Source organism: Primulina eburnea, chromosome 18 (genome assembly GCF_022965805.1).
Source record: "Primulina eburnea isolate SZY01 chromosome 18, ASM2296580v1, whole genome shotgun sequence".
Lineage (NCBI taxonomy): Eukaryota > Viridiplantae > Streptophyta > Magnoliopsida > Lamiales > Gesneriaceae > Primulina > Primulina eburnea.
In genome coordinates, this window is record NC_133118.1 from 24,885,976 (window position 1) to 24,908,227 (window position 22,252).

At 36.1% G+C, this 22,252-nt stretch overlaps 1 protein-coding gene across 1 annotated transcript; it reads right to left on the reverse strand.

Moving 5' to 3' along the window:
- Positions 1-6,935: 6,935 nt before the first annotated feature.
- Positions 6,936-10,124, reverse strand: LOC140819192 (uncharacterized). The gene is made up of 2 exons (XM_073179201.1): positions 8,508-10,124; positions 6,936-7,097 (listed from the first exon to the last, which is right to left on the reverse strand). The coding sequence occupies exons 1-2, from the start codon at positions 10,122-10,124 to the stop codon at positions 6,936-6,938; spliced, it is 1,779 nt and encodes a 592-aa protein (XP_073035302.1).
- Between the last annotated feature and the right edge of the window lie 12,128 nt (positions 10,125-22,252).

Below are 22,252 nucleotides of genomic sequence, written 5' to 3' on the forward strand. Positions count from 1 at the left end.
GAGCTATAGATTGGTTTATACGGATGTTGTAAAGCCAGTAATGTGAGATTGATTCTGTCAGAAGGACTGGAGAAGTATTATGACATTATACTTAGTAAATTCTTATTCCAGACTGGAATCAGATATTTGAGTTTTGGTTTAAACTCTGTTATGCATTTCTTCTGATATCTCTGAATTGATTGTTTATGAGTTCGAGGACGAACTCAAATCTAAGAGGGGGAGAAATGTAAGGCCCGAGAGAATAAAGATGATATTATTTTAATCCGAGGGTATGTAATTGGAAGCTTTTGGAGTGTTGAATTATATTCCAAGATGTTTGCAATTATTTAGGATTGAAATGGAATTATTTAGGATTGAATTGAATTAAAAAGATTGAGCGGGGACCAATTTGCAATTAGTGAAAAGTTGAGGGACTAAAGTGCAAATATGGAAAATTGAGTGGGACACTTGTCTTGGTCACCCCTTGAACGTGTCATTGTGCACTTTAAAAATTTAGAATTGTATGAGGAAAACCGAAATCTTCCATGGAAATTCTCAAGCTTTTATTTTCTTTAAAATTTCGATTCCGTGTGAACTGTCTATCAGAATTTAAATCCGATTTCGGTTTTGAGCTCCTCTCACCAAAAGCTACACAAGGACGTAAGTTTTGTTACGTTTTGAGATGTTTTGAAAATATGATGTTGCTAGAATCGAATATGATTCGGATATGATGTTTCTGCTACCGTAGATATTATGTAATTGAAGTCAGATTAAAGAATAGACTATTTCTGTAATTGTTATGATTTTCGAAAGATATTGAATGAGATTTTGATATCAGAATTGTGTATTACTGATTTTGAATATACCGATATTGAGATTATGAGTTCTGGTATTATATTTGGGATGTTCAGATTGACGGGGTTATTCAGATTGTATCGTTATGCCGTCGGAACATCAGTAGATTGATATTGATCAGATTCAGTAGTGATTTAGATTGATCAGATTCAGATATGATTTCGATTATATTGTGATGTCGATGATACGAATTGAATGGTGTCTTGTTCAGATATTGATTAGATTATGTACTGAGTTGAGTATTGATCAGAACAGATTGTGTATTGAATTATTCACTGACACAGCGTATTCGATATTGTCATTTCAGATTGATATGGACATATTTGAATAGAGATTATCGTCTTCGTCAGACCCGGACGACAAAGATATAATTCATGTGATATTCGAGAAGACATAACTCAAATCAGACCTCATTTGAGTTTCCCAATAAAATCACATACTAGACTAGTGTTTATGTTTTGATATGATTATGCTTTGTTTATAGATTTATATGCATTGCATTTCATATAGGAGAGTCTTGACAGACAGTCATACCTCTAGACGTTCGGTGTATCGTTACATAGGAGCAGACACCCTCCGACTGTAGATTATTCGATAGAGATATGACCGAAGTCTAGGAATAAGACGTACGTTACCCCGATTGGGAGAGTAGGTAACAGACATTGACGTCTTATTCACACCGGGATCCCTAGAGTCAGCATGGAGTCGAGTCTAGACATGATTTGACTAGAACTGCATGCGTTTATGGATGTGGTTTCATAAACTATGAAACCCGTTTTTATTGCTTTCAGTCATGATAGCATGTTTTTATGATTTGATTCGAGTTGCATGTTTACCAGATTCGAGTTGCATGCTTATTTGATGTGATTTCAAAGATTATGAAACTTATTGCGTTTAGTTTTATTCATGAGAGAATAATTCATGATTTACTTTGTGTATATGCATGTTTACCATGTTTTATACTGGGATTTATTCTCACCGGAGTTATCCGGCTGTTGTCTTGTTTTGTATGTGTGCATGACAACAGGTGGGGCAGAATCGGGGTCGAGAAGATGACAAGAGAAGACGAGTTTAGCGTGGTGATTCCGGACTTGTTATAGAGTAGGTGTTATTACTTGATTATAGTAGTTGAACCTTAGTTGAACTAGATAATTGTTGTACAAGATTTGTATTATTATACAGATTTGTATAATAGCATAATTCCATTACCTTCCGCACATTATTTTAAAAAGAAAAATTTTTAGATCCCTGTTTATCTTAATTGATAATTAAATCCCAAAGATGATTAACAAGAAAGATCAGCGTCCGGATCCCCACACATAGTATGAGGCGAAGAAGCTCCAGGACCAATATCGGCAAGAAAAGCACATTTTTTTCCTTGGTTTACCCTTTACCAGTTGTCAAATCCTTCATTAACCAGCGCCGAGATATTAGAATAATTAATATCATTCAGAAAAAGAAAACAATAAAAACAATATGCCTTATTTGTTGAAGGCGAATACTCCAACCAATGAAATTTATGAAACCATTTTTTCTGAAACCGACGATTCTGATTTTTAAATTTTGTACCCGGATACTCCATCATATCTGGTTGATAAGGCCCCATATTTAGATATGAACGTCTTATCTCATCACGTACATTAACATGATATTCACATGTTTGTTTTCTTTTTTCCGGATCTCTTTCAATAAAAGTAGATGATGATAAATTCTCGTCTATAGGAGAGGAAATAGAAAGAATACGGATATTAGGAATCGAAATACTTTCATTACAGTCATCTTGCATGGTACAGACTATAGCTGAAATGCTTTCACTAGATTGATGATCTCTCTTATTAAAGAAGATGATATCAATGTATTTCCTTTCTTGACGGCATATTGATGTTCTATTTTTGAAATATTTCAAATTATATCCCTAAACAAGTAATAAAATAAAAATTAAACAAATAGAAATAAATCACCTAACTCTTTATGAAGCAATCAAATGAATAGGCAAAGACTAACCTTCATATATTCATTGTGAAAAAATGAGGAAAATTGATAAATCAACTAAAAATGAAATGAAACGAATAGAAACTAAATGGATACCAAATTGAGAAATAATTGGGACAGTAAAAATTTGCAAACACTAATAATTAATCATCTAAGAATTAACATAGCCAAATTACCTCATTTCCTTTTAATTATTATTTACTTCTACTGTTGGAACTAGACATCCTAAAAATATGAAATATAGAGATAGATAGATCATAGATATTATGAAATATGAATTCATACACCAACACCACTTTGTTTTTTGAATCGTCTGCAGACGCCTCCCGCCCTCTGCATTTTTAATGTGTTTTTTCCTTAATTCGAAAACAACTATTTAGGATTTCATGTAAAAAGACTGAAAAAAGTAGCATAAAATTTGGGAGGCCTCAACACAGCAGCACATAGATACCTTCAAAAAGAGAAAAATATTTTACAATTTTACAAATTTGGGAAGACCAACTCAACTCATTGCAAATTTCACTCGGTAAATCAAGACTAATTTTAAAAATTCCAAAATAACCGTAAAATGAGTTCTAATTATATACATGATTATTATTTTCTCTACTTCAGATAAATATACAAGTTTGGCGTGCATCCCTCTCTTTCCTTTACAGAAGACATCTAGCCGAAATGAGAAAAGCCAACTGATGGAATGAGAATTGGAGATGTCAAGAGTTGATGTGAGGTAAAAGAGATAGGGTTTGGATGTTTTAATAAACTTTTAAATGGTAGTAAAAAAAATTTTTTTTTTGCTGCGTTACGTCCCATGAGAGCCCATATGAAGATACGTCCCTGACACCAACGGATGTCTCGATGACTTGCCATATCATTTTTATATAAAATTACGAATAATTATTATGTTGATTTTATTATAGTTTGTAATTTTTTTTGGATGATATGTGATTTTTAAAGAAAATAATGATGCAAGACTAAGCATCTCGTGCTTTTTGTATAGCTAGTAACTAGTAATTGGAGCACACATATTAATTTCATATATATTAAAAAAAAACAATTGAAAGAGGGAATATAGTTTTGCAGTCCCATCAAAGAATCAAATCGTTGGAAGATAGTTTATTCGGGGACTCGACGTACGGCTTGTACATGCATCTAACAAAATAACAAGGGCCAAAACAATTTTTGCATTCATCAATTTTTATTTAATAATACTTAGCAGCATTTATATATCAAGAAAGTTTAGTGATTATCGTGCAATTTTCGTATATGATCACGATGGATAAAAAAAAAATCTGACAAAGTCGTCAATTTTCGAATATATCATGATCAAGTACGGATACTTAATTAACTGATTAATTTGAAAATAAATCATAATTTTGATCAACTAAATTTTCAAAACTTGGTTTTGATGCGATAATTTTGAATTTTGTTGGCTTTCAGACTTATTTCGCGGGATTGATAATGCGACATAGAAAAATACCGATTTGACATCCGAAATTTCTGACTTGTCCGATATCACATCAACAAATTACATCAACATAACCAAAATTCAAAATTTAGTGTGCCGAAACCAAAATTTGAAAATTTAATAGAAAAAAACCAAAAAAATTGAAAAAATCATTAACAAAAACTTTTGTGATACAGTCTCCAAGCCTTGTGAGATATGTCTTCTATTTGAGTCACCAATAAAAAAATATTATTTTTGATGTCAAAAATATTACTTATTATTATAAATATGAACAGCTTTGACCTGTTTCATGGAATAAGATCCATGAGACTGTCTCACAACAGACTTACTAAAAATCATTTCCCTATTTTCTTTCTTCCAATTGAATAAAAGCAAGATTTTAATTCCAATTATAAAATGGATGAGTTGTTGAAAAAGTTTGATGTGAGATCCAGATTGATGTTGAAATTCAAATTATTAAAAATTGAAATGAAATTTTAAGGACCCCAAACGTAGACAGCCACAGCTAATATGAGCTATCTCAAAATGCCCCACTATTGAGTGTGTTGATGGATGAAATTTGAATGCATTGCCTAAATGAAAGGACCATTTTGTTGCCAAATTATTAGATGGTTGATAAGATTATCAAGATGGCATGTCAAATGATTTATTTTTTCAAAAAATAAAAAAAAATATAAAGTTGGATTTGTATTTTTTTCATATTAAGAAATAATTAAATGCACGTCCGTACTGAAGTCTATATGATGAGGAATGTGACGTCGGAATCACGGCAATAGCCATACAATGATGATACTCGGTAATATAAAATCAAATGATATCTCCGATCACAAATTCTATTTTAGTGATGGTTTTACATCAAAACAACTCAATTTCTATACCAAACAGAAAATGTATACTCAACTTATGACCTAAGATATTTTTCTGGAAAATATTTTTGTATAGTATTCTTGCATTTTTTTTACAATACTTATTTTATGAGTAAATTTTTTTTAAAAAAAAATTCTCAATCCAAGTTTCATGTTAGGATTCTGTCCCGATGACAAAAAAACTTGGTTTGCATACTTGGATTTTGCAAAAGTGATAAAAAAAAATATCATTGATTTTATTTTGAGCCAAAATTGGTATCAGAACCCGATATAAAATATTTCAAACATGTAATATTACTATTATTATCATGTAATCAAATGTTTAAGGAGGATATCTTCTCAAATTGGATGCAAATATACGTTTCGAGATTAATTATTTATAAGACTTATTCCAATACTTTTGAATACTTGAAACAAGAAGATATAACCAAGATTAGATATTAGGAGCAAAGATGAATATATCAGAATCCTAAGATAAATTTATTATTCAAAGTGATAGGTTCCTAGAAATAGTCCCGAAATGTTTTAAACTCTCGGGAAGATATTAGAGAAATCCAAAAGACGGTACAAAACTATGATAATAAGCTATACTATGTACTATAGAAAATTAAAGAAAACATTGAAAAACAACAAGAAATTCTTGGAACACAAAAAAATATTCAAACAAGAATCTAAACTCTAGAACAAAAGCCAACTTCTAGTAAAAAGATCTAGGAAGACAGGTTTTCACCATGTTTTGGAACAGAACCATTATTACATCATAGAGGAAATTGTAAAGTAATAGAAAAACCTCTAAATGACGACGAAAAAATGATCAGTCTTATCAAAACAATATCAGAAAAGAAAACAATATGAATATATGATGACAAGTATAGAAAAGATTGGTCTAGATGATCTTCAAAACTTTGTAGAGTTTTTTGCAAACCTTAAGATCTTAGATATGAAGATGAACACAAGTGGAGGTGAAAATTATATTATTAATAGAATACCTCTCCAAGAACTACCTAGGAAAAGCTTGGGATTTTACTATACAAACATGAGAGGAACCGGAACGAACTTCAAAATCGGCGGAGAATAAAACCCCGTGGGATGACGATCAAGGTGGAATCAATTTCCTTTGCATCAAACACCCTATGGTAAGAGTGCTTTAGAACCAATGCATTCCTATGCGGTTATGCTTAACCTGTATATACAGATTTTCAAAAACATAGAAGATCTCATAGATGATTGGATATCGGCTATGAAAATCGCAGCAGGTACACTTGATCTCAATAAAGAATGAATCATTCAACATTTAAAAAAGAGTCTTACGAGATCAGTTAAAATCATTGGGACATGATTTTCGCATAAACAAAAGAGTTAGTCTTAGACGGAGAATCTCTTAGTGAGATAGCTAAAAGAATGACTACCCTATTTAAAACATAATTTATTGGGGTAGACAATTTTAACAGTCAATACACATAGAAGAAAACGAAATATATTCAAGCTCTGTATATTCTTGAATTACCTGACATTTTTTAGTAGATAGATATATTATGTTATTCACTAAATATAAATATTATAATTTTATAATGCAACTTTTCTTTGTCCAAATTCTAAGTTCATGGAGAAGAATGTTAAAAAGAGAATATGTCCATGACAATCCAGATAGTATACTAGACGAGCCTATTTTCGTAAAGGAAAATTCATGTAATGATGCCAATTTAAATTCTTGAATTATATTATTAAGAGGAATGGGTTGTATCCTTTGCATGAATGGACTGGTCGATTCCTTTGGATCAATGGGCATCTTTCACCAACAGTTGTGTTGGTTTGACATCGGCCCAAACCAATTTCATGTCAAACAAATCCCTTGTTTCAATATCTATGATAATAAGAGTGTTTGATCTTTTACCTCTAAGGGCTTTGTTGTATCCTAGGATAAGCTGCTTATTGTTTCCCTGCAACAACAAAATATTGGGGGAAAATATTACCTCAAAGAAAATGTTTTTCACTCCTCAAAAGTAAATACAATTTTTTTGGTTTGGTAAGATTCTGCACAACTTTATATAACAATATTGAGGTAATAATTGTGTGTAATGGATTGAACTTCACTAGCTGTAAGGACAAGTTAATATTTCTTCTCACTAATTGAGAAAAGTTTATATTCTTGATTCCAATCTTCCTGGTTTGCCTGCTCCAAATGATGGAGATTCAGATACTTTAAAAGTTGTACACAAGAAAAAGGGAGATAATGAAATTCAATGTCTGATTGTCTCTATGATTTGTTCTTCTTGTGTCCAAAAGAAATTGAAATTTGGGAAAAATGATGCTACCAAAAGATGAACAAGAAAATAATGAACTTGTTGCTATGGTTTCAAAACGCAAATTAGCATGATATCAAAATTGAATATGACAACAATTATGAAATCTCGTGATTGTTGGTTTCAGGGACGGATCCAGGAATAAAAGTTGAGGGGGGCTTGAACTCAATATGATAAGTTATATATTATTAAAAAAAATACATTATATCGTTCAACAAAGTTGTGCCCTACGAGATTTTAAAACATAAAATTCATCAATAATAGAATTTACATCAATATGTTTAGCTAAATCTCGTTCAATATAGAGTGTCAAACAATCGGCAAGAAAGTCATCCTCCATTTTATTGCGAAGTGCCGTCTTCACATGCTTCATTGCTGAAAAAGCTCGCTCAGTAGTGGCAGTAGACACAGGTAATGTCAAAACAAGATGAATCAATCTAGTCAACATAACATAAACACTTGACCGTCCACTCTCGGTCAATTGCTGACACAACTCAACAAGTGTAGAAACCTTTAAATTCTGCATCACATCAAGTTTATAATGTATCAATTCATACTCCAAAGTAACAATTTCTTGATCTGTGAAATCTCCAGGATAAAACTTCTTCGCAAGCTTGCAAATATCATCACTGTTAAATGAATCAAATGAATTTTTAGGATCTAAAGCTGTACTAAGAGAAAGAAGTTCCACCGATGACTCATTGAACCGAGTATTTAACTCCATCAAAATGAAATCTATTGCTGCATTAAAAACATCAAAGTGGTAATGATGTTCTATTGTAGTTTGCCGACAGGAACGTCCAATCTTATATAGACAATCAAGATCAGGCACATCAATTTCATTTCTTGAGCAAAAAACTTTAACTTCCTGAAGAAATTCATTCCACCCACATTCTCTAAATTCTTGAAGGCAAGTTTTGGTAGTAGTGACAAATGTGATAGCAGTCAAAATGTCTTGAGATTTTTTTGAAGAATTTGACAAAGAGTATCTGGTGTTCTCATAATTTTATGCATTAAGTGCAAAATAAACACAAATTCAAAGCTTGCCATGTTTCTGTAAATCCCCCGAACTTCAGCCTTAGCTCTTCCATTTGGAGAATGATCACTGAGAACTTCAAAAACTTTGCAAGTTGCAGTGTACATACCTATCAAGCTTTTTACCGAATCATAGTGAGAACTCCAACGAGTAGCTCCTGCTCGTTGCAAATTACCAATCTGGTTTGCACCACTTCCAGAATCACGTTCTCCAATTGACAACATATACTCAATTTCATTTCTTTGTGCAGTATGTAATTCAGCAATGCGCTTAGTAGAAGAAGTGACAATATTAACAATATTGTCCAAATGAGAAAAGAATTCCCAAATAACACTAACATCCTTAGCTGCAGAAACCAATGTCAGTTGTAAACGATGTGCAAAACAGTGGACATAGTATGCATAGGGACAATCTTTGAGAAATAATGCTTGAAGTCCATTCCAGGCTCCACGCCTATTGCTAGCACCATCATATCCTTGGCCTCTGATTTTCTTAACATGGAGATCATGATGAACAAGAACATTTGATATCTCATTTTTCAAATTCATTGAGGTAGTGTCACTAACACTTTTGATGGCAAAAAATCTTTCTGTCAAAATCCCATGATTGTTCACAAACCTCAATATAATGGCCATTTGCTCTCGTTTAGATATATCTCGGGCTTCATCAACAAGAATACAAAAGTATTTATCTCCAACTTCTTCACGAACCATCTTTCGTACTCTATTGGCCATAATATGTAAAATCTCTTTCTGAATTTCTGGAGCGATATATTGGGCATTTTTTGGAGCATTCTCAAGCACAACTTCATCAATTTCTATATTCATTTTTGCAAAAGCCTTCACCAATTCAAGAAAATTTCCACGATTAGATGAAGATAGAGATTCATCGTTACCTCTAAAAGCACAACCTTGAAGTGCTAGCCAACGAACAGCTACAATTGAGGTGCTCAAACGCAGACGATTTTTCTCTTTTTCCTCTTTAGATTGTGCATGCATCACTTTATCAATATGTTGTGAGGGCCTCATCAAATTTTCAGCCCTTCTCTCACACATAGTATGAGGTGAAGAAGCTGCAGAACCAATATGGGAAAGAAAAGCACATGTTTTTCCTTGGTTTACCCTTTTCCAATTGTCAAATCCTTCATTGACCAATGCCGAGATATTAGATGAATTAACATCATTCAGGAAAAGAAAGCAATAGAAACAATATGCCTTATTTGTTGAAGGCGAATACTCCAACCAATAAAATTTCTGAAACCATTTTTTCTGAAAACGACGATTCTGGCTTCCAAATTTCGTACCTGGATACTCCAACATATCTGGTTGATAAGGCCCCATATTTAGATATGAACGTCTTATCTCATCTCGTACATTAACATGATATTCACATATCTGTTTTCTTTTTCCCGGATCTCGTTCAATAAAAGTAGACGAAGACTGATGATCGTCTCTAGGAGAGGAACATGAAGGAATTTGGATATTGGGAAATAGAAGACTTTCACTGGATTGATGTTGCATTGTAAGGACCGTAGGAATTGAAGTATCTTCACTAGCTTGACGATCTCTCTTCTTAAAGAAAGAAGATATCAATGTTTTTCCTTTCTTTGCAGCAGATTGATGTTCCATTTTCAAATAGTTCAAGTTATAATATTAAACAAGAATAAAATGTATTTGGTCTCATCCTTATAAATGGTCCGGACTTGATTGGACGGATGTACGACGGTTTTTGGAACAACCGTCGCCATTAGCAACTGTTTTTTGAAAAACCGTCGCTAATAGCGACTGTTTTTATTCACATTTGAATAAACCGTCGCTAGTAGCGACGGTATAATTAAAACAGTCGCCGATCCCCATCGGCGACGGTTGTACAAACCGTCGCAAATATTAGCGACGGTTTGAAAAACCGTCGCTAAATTTTTAAAAATGGGGTGGGCTACAGCCCAGTACAGCCCTTATATCAATCCGTCTCTGGTTGGTTTGATTCTGGAGCAACTATTCATGTCTGAAATGATAAGTCTCCATCTGTGGAGTATAAAGATGTTGCCAATGAAGAAAAGGTGGTGGTGGGGAATCATGACACAACAAAGGTTCATGGAAAAGGGTCAATGGAACTACAATTCACTTCAGGAAAGAAATTAATTCTTACAAATGTTCCAGATGTAAGAAATAATCTTGTATCTGCAAATATCCTAAGCAAAAAAGGTATGAAGGTTGCACTTGAGGGTGAAAATTTTATAATATCCAAGAAAGGTGTATTTTTTGGTAAAGGGTACTCTTGTGATAATATGTTCAAGCCAATCTTGTTTGTAACAATAAAAATGATAATAAGATTGATTATTCTGATTACATGCTCTTGTGATAATATGTTCAAGCCAATCTTGTCTGTAACAATAAAAATGATAATAAGATTGATTATTCTGATGACATGATTGACTCATCCTCTATTTTATGGCATAATCGCTTGGGACATTTAAATCTTAGATATTTAAAGTTTCTGTCAAATCGTGGTTCTGACAATAATAAAAGAAAAGCTATTGAAAAGCTTAGATATTTAAATTTTATGTCAAATCGAGTATAATTAATAAATCTAACAATGATAAAAGCTATTGAAATTCTTGGTGAAATAATGAAATGTGAGAGGGCTAAGAAAGAAAAGAATTCTGGTTCTGACTTTATATCTTCACAAGCCATAGTCTTATTAGTGAAAGGGAATAGATCCAACAACATTTCATTAGGCAAAACTCAAGAGATTTTGCTTTCCAGAAAGAAGCGGGCAAGGATGAAATAGATTATGTTTTATCTAATAATACATGGTTGTTGGTAGATCTATCTTGTGGCTCTAAACCCATCGGTTGTAAATGGGTTTTTAGAAGGAAATGGAATACAGATGGATCTATACAGACATTTAAAGCAAGACTAGTAGCCAAAAAATCTAAACCATAAAAAAGAGTAGATTATTTTGATTTGTATGCACTCATTGCACGGATTTCATCCATTAGAGTAATATTTGCTTTAGCATCAATATATAATTTATATATACACAAAAATAGATGTTAAAACAGCCTTCCGAAATAGAGATCTAGAATAAAAAAATATACATGGAACAACCTGAAGAGTTTGTAATGCTTGAAAATGAAAAGAAAGTTTGCAAAATAGTCAAATATTTGTATGGACTAAAATAGGCTCCTAAACAATGGAATGATAAATTTGAGACAATAATCTTATCACATCGATTTCACCATAATAACCCCGATAAATGTATCTACCCAAAATTCTCATAAGATCATGGAGTTATAATATGTCTCTACGTAGATGAAATGTTAATTATTAGTACAAATATGCAAGGAATAAATGAAACTAATAAATATTTAACCTCTCAATTCAAAATGAAAGATTTGGGTGAGGTAGATACTAGACATCAAAGTAAAAAACATAGTAAGTGTTATTCCTTCTGTTAATCTCAATATATTGAGAAAGTGATTCAGAAATTTAGTTATTTAGGTATTTAAGAAGCTAACACACCTTTCATGTTTCTTGCAAACTATTTGAAAATAGGGTTGGTTGTACGCACGCGAACCCGATGACCGTATTTTCCGCACATTATGTTTTGAGTTAGGAGTGGATGTATATTTTCATACTCATTCTTTTTATTATGATGATGATTATCAGGAACTTCACACGTTTCATATTTGTTTTATTTTAAAATATGTCGAGGGTTGACGAATTGTCTATTTTTAAACTGCATTATTTTCATCAGTTAGTTGATTACTTTTATTTTAAAATGTGAAATTTTACGATACTATTACGTGCATGCATAAAGATAAACTTTTTGAAAATGATCTTGCAAAAAAATTCTAGTAGTATTTTATGTAGTAGACGTCTCAAAACGTTTCTTCCAAATCAGGAATAAAACAAGAAATCTCTCGGAACTTGCCCAGTATATCATCCACGTACACTTCAGTGTTTCGGCACGTTGCTCCAGCATTCTTTAACCCGAAAGGCATGACTACATAGCAAAATGTGCCTCCCGAGGTAAAAAAACTGGCCTTGTCTTGATCGGTCTCGGCCAGAGGTATTTGGTGGTACCCCTGATAAGCGTCTATAAAACTGAGCAATTTGTAGCCATAAGTGGAATCCACCAGCTGATCAATCCGGCGAAGAGGATAATGATCATTGGGGCAAGCTTTGTTAAGATCCCTGAAATCTACACACATCCTCTGCAGCCTTAGGAACCAACACTACATTCGAGATTCAAGTAGGAAATTGTATTTCTCGAATGATGCCAGCTTGCAACAATTCCCGGACTTGTTCATCAATCACTTGTCTTTCTCCGGGCCAAAGTGTCTGTTTTTATGTTTCACATGTTGGGATCCCGAGATGATATCAATCTATGCTCAGCCACAACGGATAAAATCCCAGCCAATTCCTGTTGTCACTAGGCAAAAACATTAAAGTTAGTTTTGAAACAATTCAATAGACTGACCCGGGTGGATAAGCCAAGATCTCGAGCCACCAGGGTTTCCTTTTCCGGCATAATCTCCACCACCTCTTGCTTCTCCTCTACCACAAAATGTACTTCTCCCTTTTCTGCTTTCCTCTCCACCTCCTCAGTACGACCTCCTCCCTCCTTCTCCCGCCTCTCCTTCTTTTGGTCCACCCGAACTGTTTCCACATAACATTTCCGAGAAGAGGGTTGATCTCCCCGTACTTCTCCTACCTGATTTCGACTTGAAATTTTATCTTCTGGTGATAAGTGGATGCTACAAATTTTAGTTCGTTCATAACCGGTCGACCCAAGAAAATATAGTATGATGAAGAGGCATCCACAACTGTAAAAGTGGTCATGACAGTTTTTCTTACTTCTCGGGTGCACAGGGTCAAAGACAAAATAATTTCTCCCTCCGGGTACAAGGCGTGACCAGAAAACGGAAAAGGGCGGTTTTTATTGGCTGTAACTAGCACCCTTGTAAATTCATTTGCACTAGGGCTTCCTTGAAGATGACTTTAACAAAGCTGCTCGAATCCACAAAGACCCTCATGACATCAAGTTAGCAACTCGGGCTTGGATTGATAGGGCATTATTATGAGGAAGGCTGACTCCCGGAGATTATCTCGGCCAAAGCTGATGACCAATTCATTCCCCCTTGCTCTTTCGACTTCCAAAAAATCTCTCCTACCTTGTACCTTTCGATTCCGATTAGAATCACCATCCGTGAAGCCTCCAGAAATAATTTTTTTATCACTCCTAAGGTAGGGGATGAGGCCTTCTTCCACTCTGGTTCTTGATTTTTTCTTTGGCTCGGGGCACCTCGTGAATCCTCTCGTGAACTAGGTCATGGACGTTGAATTGACCAGGGTTGCAATCTTGTCCTTCTATTTGATAGATTGTATCATGGGGCAGTAGGATGGATGAATTCATTTTTCAACATTCGACACTCACTTGTGTCATGAGAACATACTTTGTGAAGGGTACAAAATCCATTCTTCTCGGATCTAACAGATTGTGGATTGGGGTTCACGGTCCCGAGCTGCATTCTTGGACATCCCTGTCCCGGGTAATTTTCAGAGGCACATAATGAGAAAAATGCCTGGAGTTTACCCTCTTCTGAACTCTCTCCTCAGGACTGGCGACCCGATCACCTCTTTCTCTCTTTAAAGCATCTCGCTTCTGCTTCTGGGCTTCCTCCATGTTAATGTATTTTTCTGCTCGGGCCAGAAGATCCTCAAAGTCCCTGGGCGATTTCTTGGTTAACGACCAGAAAAATTCTCTCTCCCGTAAACCCTGGGTAAATGCAGTAGTTTTTGTTTCAAGGGTGCAGGAAGGGACATCCAAAGCGACTCGATTGAATCTCCTGATGTATGCACTTAGAGTTTCTTCAGGGTTCTGCTTCACTTGGAACAAGCTGAAAGTGGTTCTTTTGTACTTCTTGCTGCTACTAAAATGATGTAAGAACAATTTTTGGAAATCTTCAAAAGACTGGATACTTTCAGCAGACAATCCTTCAAACCATCTTTGGGCTGAGTCAACCAAAGTAGTCAATAACACTTTACACTTAATCCTATCTCCATAATAGTGTAGCATAACCATATTTCCGAATTGGGCGAGATGTTCTTCAGGTTCGGCACTCCCGTCATAATCCTTTACCTTTGCGGATTTGAAGTGCCCTGGCAGAGGTTCTCGGATGATGACGTCAGAGAAATGACATCCTTTAGTGACTATCCAAATACTATTCTGACCTCTAACCTGCCCCTCCAAGATCTTCATTTTCCTCCTTAAATCCTGCAATTGTTCAGCTACAGTAGGGGATTTGGAACTAGCACTGAATTCTCTCTCCTCCGCTCTTACCTCATCTTCTTTGCCTCCTTGATCTCGCTCTTGCTCACGCCCTGGCTGGATAGAATGATGAGAATGGGCCTTTTTTGCTATGGCCTTCTCGACGACGTTGGATATAATCCGGGCCAATTCTTCGAGTGACAAGGTGATAGTAGGCTGAGGTCTAGTGAGTGGAGGGCCACCTTGACCAGAGAGGGGTGGGTTAGCTCCAGGAACCCGAGAGTTTCGTGGTTCGCTCTTCTACTGGGAGCCATATCTACGCCTTGAGATCAATTTCCTATAGACGGCGCCAATGATATGATCCAGATGAAAAGGACGAGCTAGGTCGGGCAATCCACCAAATCTGATAAGAAAATGAGGGAAAAGTGAGCCGCAAGATTATTTGCATCAAGCTTTCGAGGGGCTCATTCAAGACTTACTGGAACCTTTGTCCCAGCCATTGTAGCACGTGTGTCGCCCAGGGCATAAGGGGCATGATGACTTGACGTCATCCTCACCTTCCTCCGGCTTATCACCGGCACTCTGTTCAGGGTTCCAAACTCAACGATGGCAACTAAACACGAGGGTGGCTCTCGTTGCCGATTCGAAATCAGAATCAGTAACCAAATTGAGAGTATCTCTTTGGAGTAGGGCTACCATGATGTCCTGGAAATAAGAAGACAAAACATGTGAACGAGCGCCAGAGAGATGTCCGGTGTGGTCACTCCGATGCTTAAGTCAGCAGATTAAAAATGAAGAAAACCAATGTAGTTTTTTTCAAAAATAATGACACTGGTGTATATATGTATATGTCTCCTTTTAATGCAAAGCAAACCGGCTATTTTTAGGAAAGAAGATAATGATGGTCTTGTTTTAAATGCCTACTTATCATTTATAGTCATCTAATATCAAGTTCCTGTCACGCTGATATGTCTTTTTCATCCCATCAAATCAATCTGTCAGGTACGTTTATCAAGATAAGATATTACCTGCTCTCGCACTCAAATGCGGTACTATTACCGAGATATCCCGGGTAGAGAGTCATCACCTGGGAATTCATCTGAAAGCTCAGGCCTCTGGTAGTCCAGGTAAATAACGTCTCGGGCACTCACGTGCCAGCTACTTTTGAGCTTCTTCTGCAAACTTACCATGATTCGGTTTATCCATTTACTGTCCTGTGTCATGCATAACCCGGGCTCTTCCAGAGGTATCAATAACTAAAAAACAAAGAAAAATAAATAAAACAATCACCTTTGAAAGTTCTGTTCGCACAGTGTGAGAGTGATGAGGGTGAGTGTTGTGTGAGTCAGAATGTAGGTGTTGTGCGTAGGTGTTGTAACACCCACGACAACATGCAGTGGAAATTACAGTTTAGCAAATTAACACACAACTCGAATGATACTAATACGAGAGACGAGATATAAATTATGCACAAGTATCAAATACTTGTGCGGTGCCTCAGGGCAAAATAATTCACTAGAAAAACTTGTAAGTTTACAAAAAACAATACTAGTTAAAGAATCAAAAAACTCCCTTATAAAAGCGAGTAACAAATTGCATCCTAACTCTCTAACAAATCGTACAACCAAAATATGTAGGATGCATCAACTGAAAAGTGAAAAAGTCTTCAAAAATCAGCGCACTAATCAAAACATTGATTAGGTGTTATCTCAAGATGTTGTCAGCACTTCACAACAACACTTTATCAATGATGCGAGATTGCTTCGAGCACACAACCTCTCTTCATCTGAGTTCGTCTCTGCCAAAACTTATATATCCTTTTTCATCACAACGTTTACTCCTTTTTGAGTCCTATTTAACCTAGACAAAAAAGCAATTTCATTAGGAAACAAACTCTTTTTGAAACAAAGATAATATCTTAAAGATATTATGATATCATAAAGATATTATGATATCATATCAAATATAGTCTTGTATCACATGTTGATTTCAAGATTATTCTCATGTCTAGAAAGTCAAAATATCAAAGTTAAAAACGGAAAATATATCAAGGAATAAAATTCCTTTCAATCTCCCCTTTTTGCCTTTCTGGACAAAACAACCAAAAAAAATGGTTATACAGCTCAACTCCCCCTGAGTTAGCAAATCAGTGACTCAGCCAACTTAGTTGTCTCCCCCTGAATTCTACTGTTAAGCCTTCCCCTGATGAAAAATATCACAGGTGTTGTATGTTAGATGTTGCAACATTCAGATCATAACACCGAAACAGTTCATTTCATTAATCAGGAGGAACAAAGATTAGAGAAAATAAAAGGACAACTAAAGTAAGAAGTACTAGAACCATCAAGACAGACACAAACAGAAGAAACACTCAAAATCTCATTATCCATCAGTACTGCCATCATCATCATCCATTTTGGCTCCACTGGTTCCAGCTGTATCATCTACTCCCCATTTTTGTCCAGAATGGATACTAGCAGCAAGTAGAAGCTCATAATCTGCCACTTGATTTTCGTAATGATCAATGGTCTCCTTGGCATTAGCAATCTGTTGTCGACCATAGGCAATCTGAGCGCGAATGTAGGAGATAGATAATGTAACATAACCAGGAGGAGGTGTAGGGGGTAAACTCGCAGTCAGAGGCTCAGATGTATCAACAGTGTCAGGCAGAGGCTCAGATGTTGTGTCACCAGTGTGGCCAACATCCGAAGCAACGCTCGAACTTAGCCAGGGCAGATCAATTTTTCTGTGGCCCTTAAAATAGACAGGAGAAATCTTCAGAGTTCCTCCGACAGGACAGAGTTCTTCATCAATATCCTTGATGAAACCTTGAGATTCCAGGATTCCATAAATGAGCGAGGGGTAGGGCAGCTTCGTTTTCTTGAAATCTCCTTCAGCATATTGTAGGGCTGTCCTAAACACCAGCTTTCCAAAGTTAAAGTCCCTTCCAGTGCCAATAGCAAACAACACCAACGCCTGAGATCTGGTCACAGTAGTAGAATTGGTTGATGGTGTCCAATTCCAGATTGATGTCTTGTGCAGCACAGAGAAAAAGAAGGCGAGATTAGCAGCACTCAATTTCTTGGGATAATCAGGGAACACGGTGATCACGCCTCCAGTGAGCACAGAGGTGACAGCATGTATGATCCTCGGCAACTTCCTCAATATCCGGAGTGTTGAAGAATGTATTGATCACAGAAGGAGAGAACTTGTAGATATGATCCCGAACAAACACTCTCCCATACTTCACCGATTCCTCATTTCCAACACTGCTCAGAAGATTACAGTAGAATTCTAACACCACACTGCGACAGTAGGGCATAACAGTGGTGACTGTGGATAGCAACCCTCTGTTCTTGAGAAACTCAATCAGGTTGTATTTCCCATATGCATTGACATCAATATTTTTCTCCTCAATCAGCTCTCTCTGAATAAACAGCGGCCATAATGCCAAGGCATCCTCAGAATAAAATTTGGGGGAAAAAGACTTACTTAAGTCATTGTCAGCAGAGTCAATGTTGGGCTCGGTGTTGTCAACATCCACCTCAACACCGGCAGCAGTAGCAGCAGCATCACCAGAAGACTCACTAGCTTCAGAGCTAATATCCTCATATTCAGCATCACCCTGTTCCTCAGATTCAAAGTCAGATACAGACGATGAGGAGGAATCATCAGAAGCTCCAGGTCAGTTTTGCTCAAATTCCTTCATCATTTCTGAATCAGGTTCATCATCCTTAGACATTTGTTTCTTGGCAGCCTTTTCTTCCTTAAGGTGAGCAAGAAACTCGGCCAGAGATTGTTCATATTCTTCAGGCTCATCAGGATCTCTTTCTTCTGCAACATTTTGAGTATCTGTGATGGGGTTTGGCTTTTGACTACCAGAAGTAGAACCAGATTCCTTAGCAGCAACATTTGGTCTTCATAGGACTCCTTTAGGTAGCTTTTTCCATCTGTATTTTGACTTAAAAGTGGTAGCTCCCACACTAGAAGAACGGTCTTCATTGGACACCTCTAGGTAGCTTTTTCCATTTTCTTCTAAACATTTTTTTTGTTCAGGTTTTCTCCTCTTTTCTATTTTTCAACTTATTGCTCAAAAATTTTTCTAAGTCATTTTCTACATTGGACAAGATCATGTGGTACACGAACATCCTCAACAGCTTAATGACTTAGATTGAGCTCACTCCAACCTTTAGAAACTTTTGGTAGAAAGTTTGATTCACAACTGAGAGCACACCATTCAGTATCCTTCACTTGTACGGGCTTTACACAAAATAGGATGTATGCAATATGTCTATCATCCTAAAAATAAAATACACATGCATGCTGAGTGTTGTCCACAGGTGTTGTAACACCCAGGACAACATCCGTGAGTGATCATTGTGCACACAAGCTGAGATACTTCCTAAGATTGGAAAATCTCTCAAAATCCAATGGTTTTGTAAAAATATCAGCCAGTTGGATTTTAGTTCTAACAAATTCCATTCGAATTGTACCCTTCTCAACCAAATCTCGAATAAAATGATGTCTAATGTCTATGTGTTTCGTTCGAGAGTGTTGTACTGGGTTTTTTGAAATGTCAATTGCACTTGAGTTGCCACAGTATACAATTAAGGTGTCACTGTTGAATCCATAAGCTTTAATCATTTGATTCATCCACAAAAGTTGTGAACAGCAACTAGCAGCTGCAACATATTCAGATTCAGCAGTGGACTGAGACACACAATTTTGCTTTCTACTATACCATGACACCAGATTGTTACCAAGATAAAAACATCCACCAGTGGTACTCTTCCTATCATCAAGGTTTTCTGCCCAATCAGCATCACTAAAACCACTAAATTGGTGTTTGTTTCTTTGGTGTACCACAAACCTAAGTCAACTGTTCCAGATATATATCGCAAAATTCTTTTGACAGCTTTTAAATGAGTGACTTTAGGATCAGCCTGGTACCTGGAACACAAACATACACTAAACATAATGTCGGGATGACTTGCACTTAAGTAAAAAAGACTGTCTATGATGCTGTGATACTGGGTGTTGTCAACACCTGCCGCAACATCGTCTTTGGACAATTTTTCAGTCGACCCCATTGGTGTTTTCATGTGTTTAGTGTTCTCAGTAGAAAATTTCTTCACCAAATTCTTGGAATACTTGGATTGACACAGAAAGATACCATCATGCATTTGTTTAATTTGCAATCCAAGAAAGAAACTCAATTCCCTACCATGCTCATTTCAAATGTGGTAGACATACAATTAACAAAATCATCCACATGCTTTTGAGAAGAAGCTCCAAAAATGATGTCGTCCACATAAATTTGACACACAAGTATTTCATGCTTTGACTTTTTAATAAAAAGAGTTTTATCAACTTCACCTCATTTGAAGCCTAAGTCAAGCAGAAATTCCGTAAGCTTACCAGACCATGCTCGTGGAGCTTGTTTAAGTCCATAAAGTGCCTTCTTCAACTTGTAGACATGGTTCTGGTGGTGTGGATCTTCAAATCCTTTAGGTTGGCTTACATAAGATTCTTCTTTCAAGATGCCGTTCAAAAAGGCACTTTTCACATCCATTTGATATAATTTTATGCTCATGTGACACGCAATAGCAAGTAAAAGTCTAACCGATTCAATCCGGGCAACAGGGGCAAATGTCTCAGCAAAATCAATTCCTTCAATTTGAGTATACCCTTGAGCAACTAGCCTTGCTTTGTTTCTCACAACAATTCCAGATTCATCAGTTTTGTTTTTAAAAATCCATTTGGTTCCAATAACATTCACATTATCAGGTCTGGGAACCAAATCCCACACATCATTCCTAACAAATTGTTCAAGTTCCTCATGCATTGCATCAACCCAAAATTCATCTTTTAAGGCTTCATTTATATTTTTGGGTTCAATGAGTGAAACAAAACAAGAATGGCTTACTTGAGAGTATACGGACGCATGCATACTAGACCCATCATTTTCCGTTAATCTACCTTCCCCTTTCTTCTAGTTTGCATTCCTCCAAATGCTTCACCAATGATCTGAGATGATGGATGATTTTTCTGAATCTTACTGGGAATATCAATCTCTTCATTGGTTACAACGTCATCATTCTCAGTATGCTCTCCTGGTTCATCATTCGATTCTGCCAGTGCAGGTGTTGTCTCCGGTGTTGCAACACCGGGTGCAACATCTGTGTTAGGCAGTGTCTCATTTTCGTCCACCAGCCCATCAATATCATCCTCGATTGTTTTTCTCGTTAGATCTGCAAGATCATCAAAAACAACATTAATAGATTCCATAGTCGTTCTTGTTCTGAGATTATACACGCGATATGCACGACTATTAGATGAATAACCAAGGAATAAACATTTGTCACTTTTAGAATCAAACTTTGCAAGATGGTCTCGGTCATTCAAAACATAACAACACACCCAAAAACATGAAAATACTTAAGGTTCGGTCTTTTTCCCATGATAATTTCATAGGATGTCATAGTAGAACCACTCCTTAAGTACACACGATTTGAAATATGACATGTTGTGTTTAAGGCCTCGGCCCAAAATCTCTTTGAAATATTCTTTCAACTCAACATGACCCTAGCTATTTCTTGCAGTGTCCTATTCTTCCTTTCGGCTATTCCATTTTGTTGAGGAGTCTTAGGGGCCGAAAATTCATTAGTTATCCCTATCTTTTCACAGAATGATATAAAGTGTGAGTTTTCAAATTCTTTACTATGGTCGGTCCTTATCTTACCAACCCTCAAATCATGTAGATTAGTAATCTTAGCATGTAGTTTCTTGAAAACAGCAAATGTGTCGGACTTTTCTCTAAGAAAACTTACCCATGTAAAGCGAGAGAAATCATCCACACAAACAAATGAATACTTTTTACCTCCAAGGCTTTCAACTTCCATTGGACCCATAAGATCCATGTGCAAAAGTTCAAGACACCGTGTTGTCCAAAGTGTTGCAACACTTGATGGGAACACGTGTTTGCTTGCCCTTTTGACATGCACCACAAACATACGGAATTCCAGAGGATAAATTAGGCATACCTCTCACAGCATCGTACTTACCAAGATTCTTTAATGTCTTGAAGTTTGCATGTCCCAATTTTTTATGCCACAAATTTAATTCACTCACCTTTGAATGATTGCATACCAAGTCTTCTCCAAGTTGATAGCAATTATCAGCAGACTTTGTACCTGTCAAAATACAAGTATTAGCATTATCAAAAACTTCAAAAATGTCTTTATCAAACTTAACATGTAAACCGTCATCACAAAGTTGACTTATGCTTATTAAGTTTGAGTTAAGCCTTCAACATAAAGCACATTGGGTAGACTAGGCAATCCATCAACATTCAAGGTCCCTTTGTCAGCAATTCTTCCTTTAGCACCGCCTCCATACGTCACATGACCATTTCTTAGTTCAACATAGTCAATCAAATGATCTTTAGAACCTGTCATGTGGCGTGAACAGCCACTGTCGA